At 39.7% G+C, this 27,887-nt stretch overlaps 1 protein-coding gene across 2 annotated transcripts; it reads left to right on the forward strand.

The window, feature by feature from the left end:
- Nucleotides 1-27,351, forward strand: LOC137945276 (ran-binding protein M homolog). 2 transcript variants are annotated; one of them, XM_068791085.1, is made up of 10 exons: nt 1-722; nt 9,649-9,795; nt 10,002-10,088; nt 11,033-11,078; nt 12,687-12,763; nt 12,925-13,087; nt 23,061-23,129; nt 25,030-25,092; nt 26,382-26,468; nt 26,804-27,351. In XM_068791085.1, exons 1-10 carry the CDS (start codon nt 370-372, stop codon nt 27,074-27,076), a joined length of 1,365 nt encoding a protein of 454 aa, XP_068647186.1. In that variant the 5' UTR covers nt 1-369; the 3' UTR covers nt 27,077-27,351. The 2 variants fall into 2 exon arrangements, with proteins under 2 accessions (XP_068647186.1, XP_068647187.1); XM_068791086.1 differs by having other exon boundaries at nt 2-722; nt 25,033-25,092.
- The last annotated feature ends 536 nt before the right edge of the window (nt 27,352-27,887 follow it).

Below are 27,887 nucleotides of genomic sequence, written 5' to 3' on the forward strand. Positions count from 1 at the left end.
CTGTCCCTTTCTACGGGCGATGGGGATCTTGGAAGTCGTGGAAATGGCAGGTTGATCAGATCCACAACGTGAGATTTCTGGTCCTCTCCACGAGAATCCGTTGTCGAAGTATATAGTTTACTGTACGGTTCGCGAAATTAGAGTACAGTTCGCGGTGCTCGCTGCAAGAGGACCTTTTTGCTTTTCACAAACAGAACTTTGCTTGTCTCTATCCTTCTCCCACATTAGAAGGAAAGCGCTATTTCCAATCATATATCCTCTTCTCTTCCGACGGAGCCGAATTCAGTGATTTCCATTTTCGTATAGCCTCGCTCGATTTTTTTGAGGAAACTAGGGTTCGTCGGATCTGGGTTGTCACTTGTGACTTCAATGGTAAATGATCGAGAACCAGGGCTCAGCTGTTCGATTCTGTCCGAGCTCGGCGCCAGGATGTGGAGCTCGAATGAAGATGTCGTTATGGAGGAGAAAGAAGAAGTCCCGACCCATCTCAATCCTATCAATAGTTCGGGAGGATTTCATGTTGTGTCTACCGATAAGCTCTCTGTTCATTACACCAGTAGTCAGCTGCACGGTCATGATGTCGGGGTTGTTCAGGCAAATTGCCCGGCTCCTGTGAAGAGGCTCGCTTACTATTTCGAAATTTTCGTGAAAAATGCGGGGCTGAAAGGCCAAATTGCTATTGGATTCACCTGCGAGAATTTCAAGATGCGACGCCAACCTGGGTGAGATTTTTTTCTTTTTCTTTTGATGTTGAATATGATTCTAATTTTCTGTCTTTTGATGTTGAATTTTTTAGTTTCGGAGTTGTTTGTTGTTTCTAGCGGAACCTTAATTTTACCTTTCGAGAATGACGACTCTCGGTCTTGGTTTATTTATATTAGCTAATAAATACCGTCACTGGTTTGAAATGAGTGTGAATGCTTCTTTTTTTAATTTCATAAGCTCAAACTGATTTTGCTTTGTCTGAATGTTCCTGAATCAAGTGCACCTCGAAGTATTCACACAGAAGAGGAATGAGGGAACTGATCTTCTTTATTTTCTGAATTGAAATTAAATTAAAGGGGAGAGTAACAGGTTGAACCCACGATATCAATCACAAGTTAAACAACATCAAACAGTAGAGTTTTGTTTTGGCTGTCTTTTCTTTTGTGTGTAGCCTGGAATAATTGTTTCCAAAATCTACTCTCCTGCTAATTTTTGCTTTCAACCATACACTTATGACTTTTGGACACCATCCATAGTGTATACCTAAAAAGGTGGCCTTGCCCGTAGTTGGATGATCATGATTGGTCTTTCTGGAATGGATAGGAAATTGATGGTCACGTACAAATAACTATGATGAGATTTATATGTGTAGACATAAAAGATAGAAGCTGAAAGCTTTGGCCATGCGATGAAGTAAGGAAGAGAATTAGAACTATGATTGCACTTAGAGCTACCAACAAAAAAATTACATATCAATTTACAATTTGAGCTTGGAAAGGATTTTAAAATCATGTTTGGTAACTTTCAACGAGAGAAGAGTGGAGATGGCTGGACGAGGGGTCGGTCAAGGAGTAACTTCCTCCCACCAACCATCTGGGGAACGAAGTAACTCCCACCCAACGACCACTCCCTATGATCCAGCACTGTCCTACTCCAGCACCTCTAGTAGGACAGTGCTCAGGATGGGGCGAATATCGAACCAGTCTGGGGAAGCAGCACCGGCAGCAGCAGCAACGAAAAGGTAAACAACCGGAAGAAGAAGACAAAAAGGAAAAATAAAGTATTGACTCTGAAGATAGTTCAGGCGAGAGATGGCAAACTGTAATCTCGAGATCCTCACGCCGAAGGATCCTAGTGGAGGATCCAGCTAGATACGAATTCCGGAATGGAAAAGCAAAATTGACTTTTCGAAAGAGGAAGGAGAAGATTGGGGAGGCCATCCAGATTGATGCACAAGAGGGGGGAAAAAATCATACATCTCCCTCCCGATCTCCGCAATCAGCTATTTCCTAGGCATCTTCAGGAAAGTCCAATTAGGGAACACGGGAAGAAAATATAGCAGATCACTCCTCACCGGGGATCTGGAATTTCAAGTACACATCCAGTATCATGGAGGACTTCTTGAATGCGTCATCCACCAAAGACGTGGCCAAATGATAATGGGTATGATTTTTCTTCCACATCTCTCCACTTCTGGAATGTGATGGAAACGCTTTGATCAAATACTCTGGCAGCTAGCCACATCCCAAAAAATCCACTCACAACCCAGCGCTTCACACCAGTCAATTCTGTCGCCTCCACCGGAGAAGACTCAGGTCTTCAAAACCAATTTTCCAACACCACCACCAATATCACTCCCTCAAGCTTCACCCCCAAAAAACCAGTTCTCTATATCCTTGCCAGACCACATCGAATCTGAGGGCAAGCACAAAATGTCCCTGGCAGTGCTCATTTAAGATCCGGACAATTTTTTAACCAGCAAACAAATCCAAGAATGGCTGCAAAAACGAAATATCATATCCACAGCCATCATCAAAGCTCATGAGAGGAGCTGGCTAATCAACTGTCATTCGGAGGACTGCAGGAGACTACATTCACTGAAGACAGAGACTAATTCAATGATCCTTCACATGACCAATTGGAGCCCAGAACTCACAGCCCCCATCTCGGGGCAATGGGTGATCATCAAAGGTCTTCCGGTGGAAATCCGATGTCGGCATACTCTGGAATGCCTCACAAAAGATTTCAGAGAGCTTATATGGGCCGAAAGACAGCCAACTCAGCTTCACAAAGAAAAAATTTTCATTCGGCCAAAATCACCGGTAAGTGGTTTACAATTTTTTCATCTCCTGCGGAAAAACCACGATCTGGGTCTCCATGGAATTTGGAGATTTGGAAGTCCTTCCGCCAGCCAACTCGGAAGAAACTTCACGAAACATAACCCAGGCTGAGCCGACCCACCAATTGCTGACTCGGAAACATCACTCGGAGATCAATCGGACATGGGTTCCGAAAAAAAAATATCCGACCACACAAAATCAAACCCCATATCCTGAAACAGTCCAATCACTACCAGTTCACAGTAACCCTTTTAATGCCTCCGCCGAAAAAATCCCATCTCTGAAATTTCCCTTGCCCACAGTGACACTCCCCAGTTTTCCCAAAGCATCTGCAGTACACCTGTCCCCAAACCCAAAATCTGACAAGATCTCTCAACCCGATCTACTGCCACATCCTTCACCTGACAAGGGGATTATAACTCTCATTACTTCCCCATGCTCACCTCCATCGCCGTCACACTTTGCCTCACCTCGACACAAAAACCAAAAAAAGAAACACTTTCCCCCACACACTTTTCTCTCCATTTCCCGAAAACCATCACCACCCTCTCAAATCAATGGTATTTCCAATGCCCCTCTGATCTGGCAACCTCAAGCCCCGCATTGTACTTTTTTACATAAAAAAAAACACCTTTTCAACTATCAAATCCACTGCCGTCGACCACATCAATTCCCAAAACCCCTCAGTTCACATCGCGCCGCCGTCCCGTCTTTTTATTTCTACATCTCCCCCTTCCCCTCCGCAGCCGAAAGCCCTCGTTTCCCGAAGCAGTACCACTTGCCTGTCATACGCCAACCCCTCAGTCCACATCACGCCGCCCTCCCGTCCTTTCATATTTAAATCCCCCCCTCCCCTCCGCCGCCTAAAGCCCTCGTTTCCCGAAGCCGTACCCCTTGCCTGTCATACACAAACTCTCCCCCTTCCTGCGGCTTCTCTACCTCGATAAACCCCCATTTCTCCCCACTTTCACCCACATTCTTGGCTCCTTCCCGAGGCTTACCTCCTGCGACCCCCCCTCCCTCAAACCTTCCACATCAACTCACCCATCATCCCGCTCCTCTCGTCGTCCCATCAGACCCTCCCTCTCTGACACAAACCTCCCTATATACGGCCCCCCCTCGAGCCCCGCTAAGCCCATCCCTCCTCTCCAATGAATCCACCTGGGATTTTGACCCCCCCTTTTTATTCTCCTCCCCCCTTTTATATTCACTCTCCCACTATCCTCTGCCCCACCCCCCTTCGTATTATCCTCCCCCACTCGGACACCATGGAAACCTCAACCCCCAAAACAATCATCCCTCTGCACACTAATACTGGAAAACAAAATGCCAACACCCCTTACCGGTATACCTATTCCAGAAAAAAAAGGAAAAAATAATGCCAAAAACAGCACCCCCGCACCTTCCGAAAAAAAACACTGAAAAAGATAAAGTCAAAGACACTACCCCCCTACCTTCCCCCCCTCCTGTCCTTCCATTGGAATTTCCCCCTGATTGGTACGATCTCCCCCTTGCATTCCCCTCTGGAATCCCCCCAATTTGGTTCGACCTCCCCCCAACTATAACCTCTGAATCTACCCCAACCATGACCTTCACTCCCAATCCGCGGGATGAGCTCCTCCTGTTTCTGTTGGAATAGGAACAAGACTTTCCACGGGAGGAATTTTCAGAAAAGACGGAGCTCGCCAACATCTTCTGTGCAGGCTACTTTGAAGCTGGCGTTGTGGCGCGGAATATCAACACCCACCGTTCTCCATGTTCGTTCTATCATGGAATGTTAGAGGACTCGACTCTCTGGCCAAGAGAGCCCTCATCAAAGCGGCGCTTTTTGATGTTAAACCAAAAATTGCTATTCTTCTTGAAACTAAGATGCAGTCTTTTGATTACTCAATTGTTTGTAATTTATGGTATGACACCAACCCAGTGTGGGCAAATGTGGATGAAATTGGCCATTCCGGTGGCATAATTGTCATCTGGGATCCAATTGCTTTTGATGCTATTTCCGTCGTTCCGAGACAATACTCAATCGGTCTCTAGCTCCTGGATCACAACCTCGGTACTTCTTGGGCTCTAGCCGGCATCTATGGGCCAACTCGTTACCGTGACCGAGCATCTTTCTGGGAGGAAATCTTTCAGCTTGTCCAATTATGGGACCTCCCTTGGCTCCTTGGAGGAGACTTCAATGCGACTCTACTTTGCTCTGACAAAAGTCCTCCTGCCTCCCGAACCTCATCAACCATGAGAGTTTTTTCTGATTTTATCAATATTCTTGCTCTATCCGAGGCTCCTCTCTCGGGGAAAAAATTCACTTGGACAAATTGTCAAAATCCCCCTATTTTGTCTAAATTGGATAGATTTTTTGTCAATATAGAATGGAACCTCCTCTTCCCCAATGCCTCTGGCCAAGTCCTAAACAAAATAGGATCTGACCATTGGCCTATCCAACTCAACACTCGGCCAATTACGTGGGAAAGATCTCCCTTTCGGTTTGAGAACGCCTGGTTATTAACCGAGGCTTTCATCCCTTCTTTGAAAACGTGGTGGCTCGAGTTGGAAAATCATCCGAACCCAGGCTGGGCCCTCCCTAGGAAACTCAAAGCCCTCAAGACAAAGATCAGACTGTGGGATAAAAATCACCGAGTTTTTGTTGCTTCCCAGAAAGATTCGATTCGCCGCCGCATTTCTGAGCTGGATCTACTGGAGGAACAGAGGTTAACCTCTCCTACTGATTTACTGGTTAGAAATAATTTAAATTCTGAATATCTTACGTTTCTTTGTTCTGAATCTGTCCGTTGGAAACAACGTTCAAGATTTCGTTGGATGGCTGAGGGTGATGGGAATACAAAGTTTTTCCATACCATCGCCTCGGCCAGGAGGACTAACCGTATCACTGCTCTCTGTAATGGAGACCAAGTGGTTATGGATAGTGCTTCCATATCTAACATTTTGGTGAAGTACTTTGCAGAGCTATACTCAGAAGTTTGTTTCAGAAGACCAAAAAATCCATCAACTCGACTTCGAGCGCATTTCAGCTGAAGACGCCGCTGATCTTGAAAAACCATTTTCCTCAAAAGAAATTGAACGGGCTGTTCTTGACCTTCCTAAAGATAAAGCCCCCAGACCAGATGGCTTTAATGGTGAGTTTTATCACTGTTTTTGGGACCTGTTAAAAAATGATGTTTGTGCCCTCGTTCACAATTTTCACCAAGTGGGAATAACTCACTCTGGAATCGGCGCATCTTTTATTGCACTTATTTTAAAAAAACTAATTCAGAGTTACCCAAAGATTTTCGCCCTATTAGCCTCACTTCTAGTTCATATAAAATTATTGGGCGTCTATTGGCTAATCGGCTGAAAGCAGTCCTTTACAAGGTAATTAATCCTTGTCAAAGTGCTTTTATCCGAGACAGAAACATCATGGACTCTTCTCTAACAGCTCATGAACTCCTTGATTCTTTCAAAAAATCTTCCCTTCCAAGGTTTGTTCTGAAAATTGATTTTGAGAAAGCTTTTGATCGGGTTGATTGGAAACTGGTGGACTATCTTTTTGACCGTATGGGTTTTGGCACAAGATGGAAATTCTGGATGAGGAGCTGTATTTCCTCTCCTTCTTATTCTGTCTTGGTAAATGGGAAACCTCGAGGTTATTTCAAAGCTTCTAGAGGGATAAGACAAGGCGACCCCCTATCTCCATTTATTTTTACTCTTGTTGGAGAATACCTTACCTCTATGATCCGGTTTGCAAAACGTTCTGGTTGGCTAAGTCCTGTTTTTTTTTATCCAAACCATGACGTTCCCATTCTACAGTATGCTGATGACTATCTCTTTTGGAGAAGGGTCCATGAGGCAAATCAAACACATGAAAGCAATTTTGAACATCTTTGAATTGACCTCTGGTCAAAAGATAAGCTGGGAAAAAACATCAATTTTTGGATTTAATATTGAAGTCTCTATTCTCAACTCGATGGCGAACTATCTAGGTTGTAAGGTAGCGTCCGTTCCGAGCACATATTTGGGCTTACCTTTGACTCCGCTCCTGCCTACGAAAAACTCCTGGTTTCCGGTTGTTGAGCGGCTTGAGAAGCGTCTGGCTTCTTGGAAAGGGAAATTTTTATCCAAAGCTGGTAAGTTGGTTCTTATCAAATCTTGCCTTCATGGTATCCCATCTTATTTTTTATCTTTGTACCATTGTCCATCATCTATTCGGGATAGAATTGAATTTTTGAAAAGAAGATTCCTATGGGATAGGCCAAATGGGGAAAAAAAGTTTAATCTTATAAAATGGGTAGATGTTTGTAAACCACTTGTAATGGGGGGCCTTGGGATTCGGGACATTGTTACCACAAACAAGACTCTGCTCTTAAAGTGGATTTGGAAGTTCAACATGCAACCCAATCTGCTATGGCGCCGAATAGTTGCAATAAAATCCGGAACAGACAATGGCTGGTGGACGGACGGGGGAAGATTTTAAAAGTTATCCCCTATTTTGAAGAAAATTGCCAAACTCTTACCTACCTTCAAATCTGCCGTCAAATGCTACATTGGGAGCGGTACAGATACTCTATTCTGGACGGATTGATGGATGGGGTCAAGTTGTTTAAAGGAAAGTCATCAACGTTTATATCAACTGTCAAAATCTCGTAGCACAATGGTTTATGACCATTGGCAGTCTTCGGGCGGCTGGAATCTTCATCTCAGGCGAGTGTTGAATGACTCTAAAGCTGTTGAAGCCACTTGCCTGGTCAACTTGCTCTCTGATGTGACTTTAAAAAGCTCTACTGATACACTCATTTGGACGCCGAACAAACAAGGTATGTTCTCTACAGCTTCTGCGTACCATCATATGATTTCGTATCCACCTCCCCACACAGAACATCCTGTTGCCTTTGCATGGTCGCTCCCGATTTCGTATCTTAACTTCTGACGCTTTGCAAAGACGTGACACTAATATTACTAATCCAGAATGCCCATTTTGCAACACATCACCTGAAACAGTAGATCACACGCTTCTACATTGTGAATATGCTCATCAGATTTGGTCCAAATTAATGGACAAAATCGGTTTATTATATTGCCCATCACAAGATTTACATAACACTATCTTAACTTTGGTTAGCTCACATCTTCCAAAGTTGGGGAAAATTTTGATCTCTTGCTGTGTTGGGCACATTGCGTGGAATTTATGGAAAGAAAGAAACAATCATAAATTCAATCAGAAAGCTCTGCCTCGGAATATTCTTTGTGAGCATATCATCGGTCAAGTTAGCTTTTGGGTTCTCCTTCGCAAAGAATTCTGTAACTTAAAAGCGACAAACATGTGTGAAAATTGGCGAAATGTTGTGGGTATGTCTTTTCCATCGAAGGCCCCTGTAATGGTTGAATGGTCCAAACCTCCTCCTGGACATTTTAAACTAAATTTTGATGGAAGTGCTCTCGGGTGTTCGGGGCTAGCTGGGTTTGGCGGTGTAATTCACGATGATCAAGCGAATCTTCTCTTCACATACGCTGGTCCAATTGGAGTATCTGACTCTACTTGCGCGGAATTGCATGGGCTGTTCAACGGACTGAAACTTTTCAAGCAAAAAAAGGAGGGTGCTCTCTTGGTTGAAGGGGATTCTCAAGTCATTATTAACTGGTGCTCGAAGCCATCAAAACCTCCTTGGCATCATTGGGAGCTTTTTGATGAAATTTGTAAGTTAATTTCTGTTTTACAATGCACTTGGAAACATGTTCCAAGATCTGCTAATCACTTAGCCGATGTTCAAGCGAAAAAAGGCATTACCCTCCAACATCTTGTTGTGGAGGAAATGTCTTTTTAGCTTCAAGGCATGTAATTTTTTTCTTCAGTAATACATTCAGACCTCTTCTCAAAAAAAAAACTTTCAATGAGAGAAAAGGTAAGTTTTACTAAAAAGCCGTAAAAGAAAAGATGTCTTGCCCAGTGCCTGCAGAGGGTTTATTGTAGCCTTTTCCTCTGAAGTTTTCATGAGAATATAAGGACCACGTCTCCATACTTTCTAATTACAGAAAAAAGCTCTTGCTTTCTTAAGAACTCTTGGTTAAGTTGGATACAGACCCCTTAAACAGTGTGTGCAGTTCAATTCTAAATCTTATTGGAAACTACTAATCTAAGATAGGGAAATCCTTATAACAGAAAAGCTCTGGTATAAAATAGCTATCTTCGGAACTTAAAACACACTGTGACAAGTAAGAAACTCATTAGAAAGATAAAATTAGCTTTTAATGTTAAAGGGCATAATGCCATTAAAAAAAGACTAAATCATGAAATTTCTAAGAATAAGGATAAAGACTATAAGGAAAGTCTTAGGACATTATGGTGGCTATGTCCATGAAGAAAAACAAAAAGGAAAATAGTTGAGAAGGGAGAATAGAAAGGAATTGAGAAGGAAAATAAGAGAGGAACTGACAAATAACCATAAACAGTAGGGCTGTCTCATGTTCTTAATAAGAAACTGAGACAATTATAATAGTCCCTTATTGAGTTCATGAACCCTGAAATGCAGAGATTTAACAATGTCAGTATATGGAAGAAAAAATTGAAAGCTGGAAATACTCTGGGCTCTAATTCCCTTATACTTTTTTTTATGGAATGTGTTAATTTTATAAAAAGAGGAAAGAAAATTTAACCTATAGGGTGGGGCCACCCTCAATTGCTGATATTGTTTTATTTATTTACTTATCTGTGATGATAAATTTGGTATTAATGCCATTCACGTCAGTAGTTTGATTCAGCATAAGTTTGTACTGGAAAAATAGCAATTCATTTGTTGTAAAAAAATAACTATTTATATTTTATTTTCAGTTGGGAAGCTAATAGTTACGGTTACCATGGTGACGATGGGCTCCTTTACCGTGGACAGGGAAAGGGAGAAAGCTTTGGACCCACATTTACATCTGGTGACACAATTGGTGGCGGTATTAATTATGCTACACAAGAATTCTTTTTCACGTATGCCATTTACCTATTTACTAAAAATATATGCTTACTAGTGATATGTACTCTTCTAAGTTTAGTTTCTCATGCCCTTGCATGAATTTTGGTATAATTTTTACTATTAGATTTGACTAACACGCTAACATGATAGGTTTATAACTTTTATTTTGAATTTTACCTTGTGTTCATATAATTTGGATCTTTGGCTTGTTAATGTGCAGGAAAAATGGGAAGCTAGTTGGAACAGTATACAAGGATGTGAAGGGCTCCTTGTTTCCTACAATTGCGGTTCACAGCCAAAATGAAGAGTATGGTCTATTCCTTAAATCTTGTCATCCCCTTCCATTCTTGTGTTCTAGCTCACGCTTCAGATATTTCAACTTTTTTCCATGTTGTAGTTCATAGCAAAGACCTACAAAGTGTGTGGGTATTGTAAGATCACCATTGACTAAGTGTATTGGAGATTTGCAATGTTCTCATGTAATGCCTATGATGAGTTTATTCATTTTTCTTGACAAATATGTGGTATACACACTGGGTGCAATTTTTTTTATGGGAATGTGTGAAATTTTATTCAAAAAGAGGAGAGATACAACCTAGCGAGATGGGCCATCCTCCACAACAAGGCGTTGGAGGGAAGAACCCCTTTTGGCCACACTCTGCATGCAATTGTAACTTATTACAAATACTACACTTTTTAATAGTTTTTTTTCCTTTGTTTTTTAAACTATAACGAGAATGGTTTTATCATTAGAAAAGTGAAGCTTCAATCCTATTGAAAAATATTTTAGCATTCTTTTTCCTGAAATATGAGTAGTCCTCTTTTTGTGTATACAAATAAAAATATAAGTTTTTGGTGGCCTGTTTCTGCAAGAACAGACTGTTCATTCCATGGGTCATGTTATTGATAGTCTGCAACATAGAATTATTGATTGCCTGTTTTTGCCGATAATCACAAAATCTTCCATTAAACTGTATTAAATTCTTTGCTGTCGTATATTTATAGCCATTTCAAGCAGTAGAACTTTTTGCTGAAACTTTTTGCAATTTCTTGTTCTGCTGTATCATGTGATCTTCATATGATGGGACACTGGTACCTGTGAGTTGAAAGAATCAAATAGCATCCATCAAAAAGAGGGAGAAACCCATGTGTATTCCATGTGTATGGCTATTATTCTGAAGTTAAATACGTTTGTTCGAAGTGTTAGAGAATCTGATATTTGCAGATCGGATGGTTTGGTCAATTCTTCAGGGTGCATGTCAACTTTGGGCAGCAACGATTTGTTTTTGACATAGAGGTGCGGTATGGTTCAACCTAAGGTTTTAATTCCCGAATGCATCCTGTCATAATTTTTGCCTTGTCATAAAAAAAAATCATATCTGGCTTAGGAGTTGTTGTTTTTAACATTTCTCAGTTTCGAAGAGATGATCACATGCGGTTCCTTGATTATCTAAAAGAATTACATATGGCTCCTTGTGTCTTCTGATGGCTGCATATGCCTTCTTTTTCACTGATATGTACATAAATCTCACTATAATTGTCAGAATACATGTCACATGGTTTATTTTCAATCCCATAGGTTGGGGCTGGTATGAGGTATGTGTAAGTGTTTTTAAACACAAGGGGGCGTGTAGAGGTTTGTGATGGCTTCTTCTTTTTCTTGCCGTCTGTAACTTACTTCAATCCCATAGGTTGGGGCTGGTATGAGGCTTTATATTCTAATGATCTGCAGTATGCCGTTGAACATTTTGTTTAGTTCAATTTGAAGTATTTGTAAGTGTCCTTCAAGGGGGGTGGGTAGAGGTTTGCCATGGCTTCTTTTTCTTGCCATTTGTAACTTACTTTTATTGTATCTATTCTGTGATTTCCCATGTTCTTCTCTTTTATAGGCTTTATTTTCTAATGATCTGCAGTATGTTGTTAATCCAATTTACAAACTGAAAATGTATTCATACTTGACTTAAGTTTCATAAAATCATTAGTGGTGGAGACAGATAGAGAGTTTTCTTTTTTTTTTTTGTTGATAGCCAAAGTGAGTGTAAGTCATTTTTTTTTTCTCTTTTTTCTTTTTAAAGATGAGAGTCAGTTAGATTGTCACCTTGTATATGTGGCTTGTGATTGTGAAGAGATTGATACACTTTTCCTGGGATGGTTATTTAATGCCTTGATAATCTGTTGTCATAGTTCTTGAGTTTTGAAACAAGAAGAACTATTATTCAAAAACATTATTTGGAAATTGTTTGACCTTATACTTGAACTGGGTTTTGCCATTTGGCCCGTACTGCATGTGACATATACACTCCTTATTGATCTTGTCTATTTGCCCCAAACCTCCAACAACCCCCCTCCCCTCCCAAAAAAAAATCTTTCTAGCACATGCTTCACTTTTTTTTACTTTTTTTTCCTTGGAGGTGGGGAGGTCCAAGAGTAGGTTCTTAACTGAAGTTCAAATTCATCATAAAGCAACACATTTATCTTTTTTTTTTAAACCTTTTCAATGTCTTGTATAAAGCAGTTCGGCAGAATTTTAGCAGGAAAAAGGATGCTCCATTCTTGAAGAGTGTAGAATGTAGCTCCTTCTGTAATGGAATTGCTACTGACAACTACTAAATAAGTTGGATTCATTAAGTTTTTGATCTGTGACTTGGGCCTTTGGCATAACGGTCACATGGGTGCTTTTTTCTTTTTGAAAATGACATGGGGGTTTTTTTGTGTGAGGTCTTGGGTTCGACTCTCAACCAGGGTAATAATGGTGTGTGTGTGTGTAATCAGCATTCAAATTTTTTTTCTTTTTTTTGATAGCATAGCATTTCATTATACTTTTCTTACTTAATTATTATTAATATCTTTAGATGAAATGGTAATTACCTCCTATAGAGCTTTGTTTAATGCTTTGTTTGCTCAGGCATTTGAACTGGAGGAAAGACGAAAGCAGCAATTAATGATAGAAAAAGAATCATTACCACTTAGTCTTAGTCACTTGTAAGTCCACACTAGACTATTAATTGATCATTCAGTACTTCAACTGTCAGGATATGCTGCTTATTTGGACATAAACCTTCCTTTTTGGCATATGAAAATAGAGAATTCCTTTTGTTATGCTGTTTTCTCTGCCTAATGTCTTGTTTTTTTGTTTTGGCCAGGATCGTTCGTTCATATTTAATCCATTATGGGTATGAAGAAACACTTAATTCATTTGATGCTGCTAGCAGAGCTACTCTCCCTCCTGTTCATGTAGCCCAAGAAAATGGCTTTACAGAAGAAATGGAGATGTATGCACTGAATCACAGAAAGATATTGCGTCAGGTAAGGAGGAGATTGCATTGTAAAATTGTTGCTTAAAAAGTACAGTTGAGTGGCACATTTGGTTTCTATGCAACTGAAAGATAATATCTTTTTGGGGATAATGACCAGCTTTGTTAGCGAATGTCATGTTGCGGATGTTGGGGTGATTGAAGCTGTTAAGCCCTTGAGCAATATTCTCATGAAGGTCACTGTAATTGACAAGTAGAAAGTGGACTTAATTCTGAAGAATGATGACTCTTTAATAATTTTTCTGCCATGAGTAGACTTTGTTCTGCTTGAAGATAGAAGAGAAGAAGAGAAGATGAGAGAAGGCTGCATTGTCAAACTCGAACCCAACCTCCTTTTATTCAATCACTTAATGATATTACACACTTTGACTAAAAAATCCCTTATTCTTATATACTTCATAACTCACTAATTATATATCAGAATTAAGTAAAAACAGCACCAACCTGATTGTTAACCGTGTACACTTCCCAAATTGGGACAACCTTGTACCTTGTCTTAAATGAAAGAAATAGATCTCGTGGGCATGAAATCTTTTGTTGTTTTTCTATGATTGTTACTTATGTTGATGTAAACTATGCGGTAACTCATATTGTGTGGATTGTCTAGAATACACGTATCTAAAAGCGAGTGTTTTTTTTAACAAAAGCAAGAGTGTTATTTTATTTATTTATTTATTTTTTTTGGAGAAAAAAACATTTGTTAAAATCTCAACATTTGAGGGTGAAAACTTGTTAGTACATCCTCAGCAATATACATGATGTCATGCTGAAGTGATTATTTGAACTTATTACTAATTTTTCTTGATAACAGAGAAAAAAATTAATTACTAATTGGATCAAGTAATTGACATAAATGGCCCTGGTTTTTGTAGTTGTCTCCAATTTGTTGGAACTATGTAGTGCTGAGGTATGAGAAATGCTGAAGTACTTTCTGGAAAGTTAAATGTAGAAAAAAACTGTCTGAATGCAGGTATTGCTTGTATGAAATTTCTTAGGAACTCTTTGTGCTATAGCTGGAAAACAAAATGTTGGATTTTTTTTTTCAAGTGCCCAATTTCTTCATTGAAAATTTTTCTATAGGGAAATAAATTTCCTTTGACCGGTTTTCTTGCATTTAGTCTATTTTTTCCATTTTTCGTATTAGAGCAATAAGAAAGTCCCCTTTGACTTTGAAAAATAGGTGATTTGGGGAGAAAATAGAAGAAAAAATGGATTTCTGGAAGAGGCAGCTTTTCTGCCTTGGAATCCGAGCCAAAAAGGTCCTTCCCGCTTTTTTATAATCAGGTTTAAGTGAAATTTTACAATAGAACAAAAATGCCCCTCAATCCTCAAAATTACATCTCCTAAAATACATGTCTAAATCGAATGAAAATTTAACTAGAGATAAAATAAGACATTCTCTATCTAATAGCCATACTATAAGAGAAAAATGTAATATTGAAAATCTAAGAAATGACCAAAATACCCCTGAACTTGTATTTTAACACCGCCCCTCAAGTTGAAGAGTAGCTAGCAAACAATCCCAGCTTGTCACTAAAGATACATGTTCACGTTTCCCCAAAGGCTTGGTAAATATATCTCCCAACTGGTCTGAAGACTTTACATAAGGAGTTACCACCTCCCCTGCATAACTGCATTTCTAATGAAGTGGTAGTCAACTTCTATATGTTTCGTTCTCTCATGGAATACAGAGTTGCTGGCAATAAAAATGGTTGCCTGGTTATCACAATTCATAACCATAGGGTCAGGTAACATACAACCAGACTCAAGAAGCACAAACTTAATCCACATAAGCTCACTTATTGTATTAGCCATTGCTCGATATTCGGCCTCTGTACTAGATCTACCCACAACTATTTGTTTCTTACTTTTCCAACTTATCAGGTTGCCTCCAACAAAACAACAGTAGCTTGATGTAGAACGTCTATCCATCTTACACTACCATAATCGTCGTCATCAGAATACCCAAGTACATCAATTTTCCCATTATGAGTATACATAAGACCTTTTCCAGGTGCACCTTCAAGTACTTCAAAATCCTCTGAGCAACTTCTAAATGGACTTTTTGAGGATTTTCCATGAACTGGCTGACAACTCCCACAACAAATCCCTCCTCTTTGGTTTGAATTTCCTCCAATTCTCCCCTCGAAAATCCCTCCTCTTTGGTCTGACCTTCCACCAACCTTAACCCCAACCCCAATCCCAACCGTCCCCCCTCAAGCCAGTCAGCGAGATGACCTACTTCAGTTTCTGCTGGAACAAAAACAAAACTTCCCACCTGAAGACTTTTCCGAAATGACGGAGCTGGCAACAATCTTTTGTTCCTACTACCTGGAAGTTTGCAAGACGGCGCAAAATAGCACCCCCCCCATGTACTAAATGATCGTGCTGTACTGGAATGTCAGAGGACTCTGTTCTCAGTCTAAGCGACCCCTCGTCAAAGCAACTCTTTTTGATTGTAAGCCAAAAATAGTAATTCTTGTTGAAACCAAGTTGCAATCTTTTGATTACTCGGTTGCGAGTGAATTATGGTATGATTCAGATCTTGCGTGGGCCAATGTCGATGCAATTGGGCACTCTGGTGGCATCGTTGTCATCTGGGACCCAAAAGCAGTTGACACAATTTTCACCGTGCCGGATCATTTCTCAATCGGCCTGTGCTTTCATGATCACACCCTTGGAACATCATGGGCGTTAGCTGGCATTAATGGCCCTACTCGACACCGCAATCGAGCCTCTTTCTGGGAGGAAGTCCTCCAACTCATTCAATTATGGGACCTGCCCTGGCATTTGGCCGATGACTTCAATGCCACTCTCCTCTGCTCAGATAAATGCCCTCCTGCCACCAGAACCTCGTCCATAATGAGAGCCTTCTCTGATTTCATTAGCAGCCGGGGGCTCTTAGAGATTCCCCTCTCGGGGGAAAAATTCACTTGGACCAATTGTCAGACCCCCTGTTTTGTCAAAGCTAGACCTTTTTTTGCCAACAATGAATGGAGCCAACTTTTCCCTAACATTTTCGACCAAGTCCTAAACAAAATCGGATCCGATCACTGGCCTATTCAAATCAATACTCGTCCATCTGCTTGGGGACGATCCCCCTTCTGTTTTGAAAATGCATGGATACTTGTTGAGTCCTTCATTCCTTTCCTCAAAAACTGGTGGCAGGAGACCCATCCCAACCCGGGTTGGGCTCTTCCTCTAAAACTCAAAGCGCTCAAGGCAAAGATCCATTTATGGGCAAAAAAATCACCGTGTTGCTGTTGCTTCCCAGAAAGATTCGATTTGTCGCCGCATATCTGAGTTGGATTTCCTCGAAGAGCAAAGGTCAATCACTCCTTCTGATTTACTTGTTAGAAATCAATTAAATATGGAGTTTTTTAACTTTCTTCGTTCTGAATCTGTCCATTGGAAACAACGTGCCAGATTTCGCTAGATGGCCGAAGGTGATGGAAACACAGTTTTTTCATTCCATCACTTCGGCCAGGAGGAGGACTAATCGTATCACTACTCTCTGTCATAGAGACCAAGTGATAATGGATAGTACCTCCATATCTAACCTTCTGGTGAAGTATTTCTCAGACTTGTATACAACAGAATGCTACAACAGACCTAAGCTCCCGCAGCACGATTTCCAGCGAATCTCTTCTGACGACGCTACAGATCTGGAAAAACCATCCACAACTGAAGAAATCGATTTGGCTGCCCTCGGCTTGCCAAAGGACAACGGTCCTGGACTAGACGGCTTTAACGGTGAGTTTTACCATCATTTTTGGGATCTGATAAAAAAGGACGTGTACGGAATTTCCACGAAGTCTGTATAACCCATAGAGGAATTGGTGCGTCTTTATTGCTCTTATCCCGAAAAAGTCAAATACTGAATTGCCACAAGATTTTCGACCCATTAGCCTCACCACTAGTTCTTACAAAATCAGTGGTCGTCTCCTGGCAAATCGGCTCAAAGCCATCCTTCCGAAGATTATCAATCCTTGCCAAAGTGCTTTCATCTGTGATAGGTACTCTTCTATGATGGCTCATGAGCTATTAGATTCTTTCAAAAAATCTTCCCAACCTAGATTTGTCCTAAAAATTGGTTTTGAGAAAGCTTTTGACCGGGTTGACTGGAAACTGGTCGATCGCCTTTTCGATCGAATGGGTTTTGGCACAAGGTGGAAATTTTGGATGAGGTTGTATTTCTACCACATCTTATTCTGTCCTCGTAAATGGAAAGCCGTGCAGTTACTTCAATGCTTCAAGGGGGATTAGACAAGGTGACCCTTTATCCCCTTTCCTGTTTACTCTCATTGGCGAGTACCTTGTCTCAATGCTCCGATTTGCTAAACGTTTGGGTTGGCTTAGTCCTATCTCTGAAGACTCGAACCAAGACATCCAGATTTTACAGTATGCTGATGATACAATCCTTTTTGGAGAAGGGTCTATGAGACAAGTTTCTCACATGAAAGTTGTGTTGAACATCTTCGAATTAACTACTGGTCAAAATGTAAGCTGGGCAAAAACTTCAATCATTGGATTTAATATTGAATCTTCTGTACTAAACTCGATGGCAAGCTATTGGGGGTGTAAGGTTGCGTCACTTCCGTGCACCTATTTGGGTCTACCTCTGACCCCGGTTCTGCCAACAAAAAGTGTTTGGTTCCTTGTAATTGAATGCCTCGAAAACCGTCTCGCATCATGGAAAGGCAAATTTCTATCCAAAGCTGGTTGTTGGTTCTAATTAAATCCTGTTTACATGGCATACCCTCTTACTTTCTGTTGTTATATCACTGCCTTGCTTCTGTACGAAATAGTATAGAACTCCTAAAAAGGAGATTTTTATGGGATGGGCCAAATGGGGAAAGGAAGTATAGTCTTGTAAAATGGGATGACGTTTGTAAACCCATCATTATGGGTGGTCTTGGGATTCGGGATGTTGCAACTACGAACTTGACCTTACTATTGAAACGGATATGGAAATATAATGTGCAACCTAATCTGTTATGGCGGAAAATGGTAGAAGCTAAATCTTGGAAAGACACTAGGTGGTGGCTTGATGACGGGAGACTTTACGAGTTATCCTCAGTATGGAAGAAAATTGCCCAACTCCTTGTCTTCAAATATGCGGTCAAAATCTATATTGGCTCTGGAAGCCAAACTAAGTTCTGGACTGACTGGTGGGTTGGCCCAAGTTGCTTCAAGGATAGTTATGGCTGCATCTATCGACTGTCAAGAATTCAGGACGCGATGGTTTCTGAACAACTGATGACCTCCGGCGAGTGGAACTTACATCTCAGGCGAGCTTTGACTGATGCTGAAGCTTTGGAAGCAGCAAATTTGGTCAATAATCTTTCTTCAGTAAAGATAAAAAATTCATCAGACACAATAATCTGGACGCCGTGCAGGCAAGGTATGTTCTCTACTGCTTCTGCCTATCACCTCATGATCTCTCCCCAAGCACATCAATCAGTGCATCGAGCTGCCTTTGCATGGTCTTTTACATATTCCTCCTCGCGCAAAGTTTTTCATTTGGACCGTTTGCCGTAAGAAAATCTTAACCTCAGACGCATTATTGCGACGTGGAAATAATGTTCCGAACCCTTTAGGCCCATTAAGCAATTCAGTCCCTGAAACTGCTGATCACACCCTTTTGTATTGCGAATATGCCCATTTGGTTTGGACCGAACTGATGAACAAAATAGGGTTACAATATTGCCCATTGCAAAACTTACATGACACAATCTTCACTACTATAAGCGCTCGTCTTCCCAAACTGGGAAAAATATTAATATCTTGTTGTGTTGGGTACATGGTTAGGAATTTATGGAAAGAGAGAAACAACAGAAAATTTAATAAAAAATCTCTTCCATAGAAAATTCTATGTGACAGAATCATTGGGCAAGTATCCTCTTGGGTACTCTTACGAAAGGAATTTTTTAACTTACATGGATCAAACTTGCGCGGAAACTAGCTACTTATTGCAGAAATGTCTTCTCCGGGTAAACCTCCTGAAATGGCGATATGGTTTAGACCTCCTATAGGGCACTTCAAATTAAACTTTGATGGAAGTGCTTTTGGATGCCTGGGGCCTGCTGGATACGGCGGGGTAATTTATGATGGAAATGGGAACCTTCTTTTATCATATGCGGGTCCAATTGGGATATCAAATTCAACAAGTGTTGAGTTACATGGGCTGTATAATGGGCTGAAACTTTTTAAACAAAAGTTGGAGGGAGTTCTCTATGTTGAAGGCGATTCAAAAGTTATTATCAGTTGGTGTACAAAGCCTTCCAAACCACCTTGGCGGCATTGGGAGTTATTTGAAGACATTTGTACTTTAATTTTCCAAATTCAATGTTAGTGGAATCACATTTCAAGATCTGCTAATTATTTAGCTGACATTCAAGCTAAAAAGGGCGTTTCCCTCCAACAACTTGTTGTGGAGGAAGGCCTCTTTAGCTAGGTATTGTATTCTATCTCTTCTTTGCAATATATTCACACCTTTCTCTCTCAAAAAAAACTCCCACAACAAATGAAATATCCGGCCTGATAACTGTAGCATAGATCAGTTTACCTACTAACCGTCAATATTGAGTTTTATCCTTGAGTGTAGGACCCTGGGTGTCATGCAGATTATGATTAACTTCCATGGGGGTGTCTATAGGTTTAACATCTAGTAAACCATACTCTTGTAAACATATCCAATATATATTTTCTCTGAGCAAGAACAATACCTCGATTGCAACGAGCGACTTCAATGCCAAGGAAGTACATGAGAGAGCCCAAATCCTTTGTCTGAAAATGTGGAACATTCATATGCAATAATAGTGTCTTTGTAACCTCATTGAGATGTCTATTTTTACGTTCAACCACCTCATTTTGTTGTGGAAGGGCAGGATGTTTGATGGGTATACCATGAGAATCACAAAATACTGAAAATTTATGGTTAAGATATTCCAAACCATTGTCAGTACGAAGTACTTGAACATTTGCACCAAATTGATTTTTTATTTCATTGAAAAAATTGAGGAATACATCAAATACTTCGGGCTTCTCCCGTAGGAGATACACCCAAGTGACTCTACTGAAATCATCAATGAACGACACAAAATACTTAAAACCAAATGGGCTAGGAACCCGACATGGACCCCATACATCATAGTGGACTAATTCAAACAACTTGGTGTTTTGACTAGAACTAATTGGGAAACTGGAGCGACGATGCTTTCCCAACTGACAAGATTCACAATCAAATGAAATATCGGCTGACAGAGAAGGAAAAGACTGACACAACTTAGCTGGTGAGAGATGTCCCAAGCGCATATGCCACAAGTAAAAAGAATCTGTATTAGTGAGAGCTACAACTCGAGAAATGGATATATCATCCAACATTTAGAGTCCTCCCTTATCATGTCCTGAACCAATCATCCTCTTCGTGTGCAAGTCCTGGAAAACACAAGAAGTAGGATAAAAGGTTACTGAATAGTTTAGGATTTAGTTATATGACTCATAGACAAGAGATTAACTGAAAACTTTGGCACAAATAAAATAGAATCTAAGGATATTTGTGGAGTAGTGAGAACTATACCCTCCCCCTGAATGGGAGAGGTGGATCCATTAGCTAAAGTAACTTGATGATATGAATGAGATGGACCAATGGACTGAAATAGAGAGGGCATACCTGACATGTGTGTAGAGGCTCCTGAATCAATGATCCAAGAGGGGGAATGAGACACATTTAGTGCATTCATACCTGTACTAGCCATCATGGCACTCGCTGAGGAAGGAGTCTCGGTAGTCTGAGAAGTAGTAGATGAAGCAGTCAATTGACCCAGTCGTTGTAATAACTGCTGAATTTCCTCATACGATCCAGTGTGTGAGGAGGTGTCCTTATTTGTGACTATAGAATTGGCCCAGGTAGGTTTACCAAATTTGTCCCAACATTTCTCAGAAATATGATTAGTCCTACCACAACAAACACATTTTCGATCCCCTCGATCATTTCGGCCACGACCACGGGTTGTGTAAGAGTGACCTCTACCTCTATTATTACCACCATGAAATTGATCGTCGGGCTTACCAGTAGAAGATTGAAGGTTAAGAGTAGCTGCTTCTGAGAGGGCTCCACCTGACTCATTCTTATTTACAACTGCACCTTCAGCTCGAAGAACTCTGTTAAAAGCTTGCTCAAGAGTGGTCACATCCTCATTAACCAACAATTGGGCTCTAATAGCATCATACTCATGCCCCCAAACCATCCAAAAACCGGGCTTCTTGAATCTGATTTTCTTTCTTACATATGTCTTCAACATTCGTAGTAAAAGGATGAAATGTACTAATCTCCTGTAGTTCTCCCCTCATCTCAGTGAAATCTGTCACTGATCTACCTCCACACTTCATATTAAAGAACTTAACATATAACTCATAGATCCTTAATAAATTACTTTCTTGAGACAAAATGGAAGCCAATGTAGTCCACATTGCCTTAGCAGTATTGCAACTCAAAATCTGATCACTAAATCTGGATTCCATACTATTGACCAACCAGGTCATTACTAAATTAGCTTCTAACAGGTACTGGGGTCATTTATATATTTTGCCATTCTTCTGGCCCTCAAATACATCTTCGATCTATTCAACCGGAATCGTAGTTATTTGAATAGACTGAGAGAATTTAACATCTGAGCTCTTAGCAGTCCTTTGGACAGGAACCTGTGTGCTGGAATCAGCCATTAAATATCACCAAACACCACAATTCAGTACACTAGAGCGTCAATTAACCAAAGGGAAGCACTTTCCCCAAATTTCAATATTTGCGTAGTCAAGTGGGCCCCACACCGAATTCAATTAGGGCAATGCAGAGCCCAATTCATTCAATTTAGAACCAATAGTGACCAATTCCAGCAATTGAGACCATACATCAATGAAAGAATGACCTAATTGCAAGAAATCAAGATGGCGTAGGCTATATGGATGGTGACGCAAACATTAGGTTGACGATGTAGGCAGATTTGAGAAATTTCCTCAAATTGGAATCATTAAACACTTCTAAATCCCAACATTCAGTCAAATAGAAGCAGTAATCATTAGCCAATAGGCTAAGATAGGCAGAAAAAGGGAAAAAATGAAAATTTTACCCTAGTAGTCCAGAAATGTGGGGAAAACCTTCAAGGAGATTGCTAAAAATGGAGAGAAGATCCACAAAATCTAAAGAAACTTGCCCAAGACTTGCGTTACTATTCTGATACCATGAAAAATAGGTGATTTGGGGAGAAAATAGAAGAGAAAATGGATTTCTAGAAGAGAGGCAGCTTTGCTGTCTTGGAATCCGAGCCAGAAAGGCCATTCCTGCTTCTTTATAATCAGGGTTTAAGTGAATTTTACAATAGGACAAAAATGCCCCTCAATACTCTAAATTACATCTCCTAAAATACATGTCTAAATCGAATGAAAATTTAACTTGAAATAAAATAAGACCTTCTCTATCTAATAGCTATACTATAAGAGAAAAATGTAATATTGAAAATCTAAGAAATGACCAAAATACTTCTGAACTTGTATTTTAACAAACTTTTTTTGGGACGAGGAATTTGTGTGAAACTTTTCCCTTTCCTAAAACCAGCACAAGCATCAAATAATTTTTGCTCAAATGACTAACTTTTTCTTATGATTTTCTATTGTTGAAAACATGCCATATGTGATAATCTGGCATGTGATAATCAATTGAGAGTTTGGATCAATGGCCAATTTTGGGGTTTATCAGTGATAATGTTTTGGGTCTAAGTCTTACTGGTGTCTAAGGTATTTTTTATGCAGGTCTTTTTGTTGTATAACCATTTTCTTAAAAGTTTCTTAATAGTAGTTTGAATTGTCCTTTCCAAAGTATGTCTGCATGCACTTATTTTTGTAACATTTTATTTATCTCCTAAAAGTGAATAAAGTTGATACGTTAACTTTCTGACTTAATGAAGCTTATACGAAGTGGGGAGATAGATTCTGCATTTGTCAAGCTTAGGGAATGGTATCCGCAGCTTCTTCAGGTAAATTTTTCTTGTTAAAATGTTCTTGATCATGATATTACTTTTCTTTGTTTATACTTATTAAAATATGTTTGTGCTACATTGATATTTGCATATAAGCAACCATTTAGTGTATAACATTCCTTCTCCTTCGTGAGTTTTTTTTTTAAGTGACGACTTTTATTAAGAGAGAGGGAGAAGAGGTTGGGGGTGGGGGAAGGGAGGGAGCGTTAGGGGCACATGAGAAAGGAGAAAAATTACAAAAGACTAAGAAAGCAGTTAAGATACATTCTCATGAAATGAAGTCAGAATTTGGGAGGGACACTCTGTTCTTTGTTGGGGAGTTGGCAGCCATATTGGCAAATCTTGGAGTGTGGAGCCAGATGATGGAGAGAGAATCAGCTCAAATGTATTACATCCATAATGTGAAGGAGATGTCAGGGACGGGCGGGTGTTTATTTATTGGGGCACTGATTTGATGCAATTCTGAGACCATGAAGGAAGGTGGAGGCTTCAGCACCAGTGGCATTGTTGATACTGAGTGGTCCAGCATTGGGGAGCAAAGTTTTGTCACGAGGATCTTGAAAAATGCCACCACCATACCCTGCTGTTCCAGCTTTATCTGTTCGATGTACTGATTGGATTTTGGATAGCTGACATTGCTGTTTGATCTTGAAATTTGATCTGTTAGGTCTGTGCCATCCTCTTCTTTTCTGCTATAGTTAACTTCAGGTTTTTTGTAAGTCTTAGACAGGCTGGACTTTATATGTTCATATCTTCCTACCAGTTTTTCAGCATCTTCATGAAGGATTGGTCTTTAAGCCATAACAGTTATGGATTAACGTCTGGCCAGAAGTTGGGGGTGTTTCTGAACATGTTACTAATTAAACTCATTTGTGGATAAGTATTAGTCTCTGCAACATTTGTTTGGTTGATTAATGAGAATGCATTGGAGGGATATAGCTGCCTCTATTGACTCTTAAATTGTTGCTCTTCCTTCAATGGGACTCTATGTAGCTGCCTCCTTTTGAGGGTTGATGTAAGTTAAACTTTGATGGGAGCTCTAGAGAATCTAGGACCCCTGGGGCTGGGGGAGTCATTTGTGATTTGAGTTCACTTTGCACCATTTGTTCAGTTCAAGTCATCTGAGGAGTTTTTTGCCCTTCTAAGCAGGTTGTGCCTTTGTTGTTAGGACTACACTTATCCTCTTGCAATGGAGGGTAATTCCGTGGTGGTTATTTCATGTTTCTTTTGGCAAGATACCTCTGTGGTGGTTTTTACACATCCATGATGAGATTGTTGATATTTGATGGCATATTAAGATTGAGTGGATTCACACTGTGAGCAATGCATATAGCATGGCAGATTCCTTGGCTTGTCAGGGTGGAGCTTCAGATTGTCTTGTTGTGGGAGATTCATTGCTTTGATGTTTGTTGATTGTTCTGTTTGCTTTTATTTTGTTTTTTCATTTTCATATTGATTTTGGGAGGGCTCTTGCTCAAGCCTGTCTTAATGCAATTTTTAACTTTGAAAAAAAAAACAACAGAAGTTGGGGGTTAAACCCAGTGATAGATGTATTGGATTCCCTCATATTGGGACCTCAAAATCGAATACATATCAAGCGTATCAGCTGATATGTTCCCCCCTGTATTGGCCTATATCAGCCAATACAGGGTGTATCGGGTAAGGCAAAATCTCATACGCATTGGCCGATACATGATATGTGTTGGTGATATGCCTGTTCTTCGTTAACCTTCTTGGGAGATTTTCTGTTCTCCTCTGCAATGAATTTCTTTATGTTACATATTATTTTTCTGCTTTGCTTTTTCTAATATCTGAATTCTAGTTAGTTTTTATTGTATGACTACGATTCATTTTCTCTCCAAAGTTTACTTATTGGATCTGGTAAATGTTATTGTAGCAGAAGGACACATCAACAATTTGCTTTCTGCTCCACTGCCAAAAATTCATTGAACTTGTTCGGGTAATTCTTTTTTATTCTGTTAGCAATAGTTTTACAGAAATATCTATATTATATTTTGCAAATAACATTTGATTAGTTTTGAGGATGGTTGTAGCGCTTCCAGTAATCCATGTACTGCAAATTAGCCCCAATAGATATGTTTTTGCACTGCTAGTCATTCAATGTTAGGAGTCTATTTCCAGAAGGCATTCTGTAAAATGCTAGATATTGTGAAATTTGTATAATTCTGTTCTTTATAGAACTAGTTGCTTCAATTTGTTTTAAGTCTTTAATGTGACAAACTCATTTTATTCTTGTTGGAAATGCCGCACTTTTCTTTAGAATGTAACATACAACTGTTGCCATATAATCGCGGTATAGTTGTAGTGTGGACAGTTGCCATCCTTCCAGTTGGCTGAGGGAGTCATTCTGTTTTGGTAGACTGAATATCAAACTTTGCTTCTCCTTCATCAGCTTCTCATTGGCATACTCATGTCTTCTGTATGATTCTGAGTACGGCTTTCTCTTCTTGGCCTATGGCCTTTCCATTATTTATAAAACCTTCTCGACATTACCTCAATCCAGAATAACAGCCAAGCCATAGGATGTTCAATATGTCCTAGCGAAAGCTTAAGTTTTGGGAAAAAAACTTTCTGAGAAATAGGGAAATAGATGTGAGAAGGTCTGCTATCCTCTTCCTTTTGTTGATACATGGGTTCAGAGTAACCCCTTGACTAATTTTCCAACTTACAAAGTAAAAAGATGTTAAATGATATTGGGCGCATAACCTCATACACCTTAAGGTACCCTATACACCTTGGGAGAAAGCCGAAGACCTCATGTTGTGAAACTGTTCTTGAGTTGGAGGGTACTAGACCGGAATAGAAGGGTTGAGTCCCACCCCTGACCTGGCTTGCCCAGTCCCAAATCCGATATAATGCCCCTGAGTCACGGAATACCATGTTTATTACTGCTGGAGTTCAATAACCACGGAGAGGCTAAATTCTTATTCAATGATTAATACTTGCCTCTGTTGAAGAATCATGTGTCTCTGTGAAAACATAAAATCTTGGTCAGAAATATAGATATGCTAACCCATATAAATACCTCCGGAGTTAATTCAGGAGTTTTAACTCTATCGAGAGAAGGAATTTGTTATAAATTTTAGTGGATGGTGAGATCGTGGTTTTGCATTGTAATGCTCTTTATGTTCTCATATGAATACTTACGAATGTTCTCTCTTTTGATTACATCATATTTTGATTTTATATGCTTGGTAAGTTTTTGATCTGACATTTCATTTGAAATAGGTAGGACACCTGGAGGCTGCAGTGAATTATGCTCGTGCTGAATTGGCCAAATTTTTTAGAGATTCTCCTTTGTCTAGCTTACTCCAGGTATTATTTTATTCTGTAGTTACAATACGGGAAGTGAGAATCTATAATTAAATATTCTTAACCAGCATCAACATTGAATTGAATGTAAGTGAAGTGCATAATATTTTTGAACTTTTTTGGTTCAGTATACCATGTGTAACTAGTATCTGAATGTGATACTAGTTATATAGTGGGAGTAGCTTCAGTCGATAGCTGGAGTTCGTAATGAATTTTGGCATGTGGGCCTTATGCTGGAGAATATTTTCTTGTTTGTCTTTTCATTGTTAATTTTAATTTGTTTGTTAGTTGCCCTCTAGTAGGTGATACTTTTTCCTCATCAAAACTGTTGTCAACAGGATTGCATTGCCTTGCTCGCATATGAAGAACCTCAGAACTCACCTGTAGGACATTTCCTTGACATGGTCCAAAGAGAGGCTGTGGCAGATGCAATTAACATAACAATTTTATCGACAAATCCTAACCTCAAAGATTCACATAATTGTTTGCATTCCCACCTTGAGAAGTTACTGCGGCAGCTGTCTGCATGTTGCTTGGAAAGAAGGGCCTTAAACGGTGACCAAGGAGAGGCGTTTCATCTGCACAAAGTTTTATACAGTGGCAGCAAATGAGGGCAGGCGATGAATTTGGATAGGATCCGATTGATTTTGCTTCTGGCTGTTGTCTGGAGCCCCTGAAATTAAGCTGTCTTGTTGCAGTAACTTTGTCCTCAGGACTGTAAAATAGGGTGCTCTGTATCTGTCCATAGAAGCTTGTAACTTTAGACATCAAATATAATATCATATAGTGAACCAGTCTAGAAGAAGGAAAACTTGTGGGGATTTCCAAATGAAAGATTTAAGAGTCAATTTTAGTTTAGTTTGGAACTGAAGAACTCTAGCTAACATATAAGAGATTTTAAGTATTACCATTTCTTTTAAAGTTTGAATAGCAGGTCAAAATTGTTTTCAAAAACAAAATCTGCAAAAAAACTGTTGAAGGTTTTAAGATTTACTAAAGATCAATCGTCAATTGATTAAACAATTTAATTTGAGTTTTTTGTTTACACGGACTGATCGATTGTACTAAAAGGTTTAAGTGAATGATTCCTTCGTCTTTACTGATCGGTTAACCTCTTTTTTTGACTGTTTTTACTACATAGTTTGCATGAATCTAGAGCTCCAAATGCTAGTTCTACTACTGCTAATCGAGATCAAGACTTGGAGAATTTATACTATCTATAGGTGGTGAGATATCTCAAAAATCAAATAAGTTCACAAATTTTTGTCAATTTTCTATCTTAGTTTTTGTAAAGGTTGCTAAGAAACATTTGAATTTTTGTATGTCAAAGATTGATTGTACTTCTTTGTCAGTGAAATTTTCTCAAGCAAAAGTTCTTGGTTAGTGATCATTAGTAAGAGAAGGTTGATAACAAAATACCTT

The sequence above is a fragment of the Aristolochia californica genome, unplaced genomic scaffold (genome assembly GCF_029961685.1).
Source record: "Aristolochia californica isolate CCGP_79_NKW_82.1479 unplaced genomic scaffold, dmAriCali1.0.hap1 SCAF_12, whole genome shotgun sequence".
NCBI classification, from domain to species: domain Eukaryota; kingdom Viridiplantae; phylum Streptophyta; class Magnoliopsida; order Piperales; family Aristolochiaceae; genus Aristolochia; species Aristolochia californica.

Bases quoted from the DNA above. Each gene is read 5' to 3' on its own strand.
- LOC137945276 (XM_068791085.1), top strand. From the start codon at position 370: ATGGTAAATGATCGAGAACCAGGGCTCAGCTGTTCGATTCTGTCCGAG. The intron at 723-9,648 runs GTGAGATTTTTT...TTTTATTTTCAG, and splicing joins AAGATGCGACGCCAACCTGG to TTGGGAAGCTAATAGTTACG. The intron at 25,093-26,381 runs GTAATTCTTTTT...CATTTGAAATAG, and splicing joins AATTCATTGAACTTGTTCGG to GTAGGACACCTGGAGGCTGC.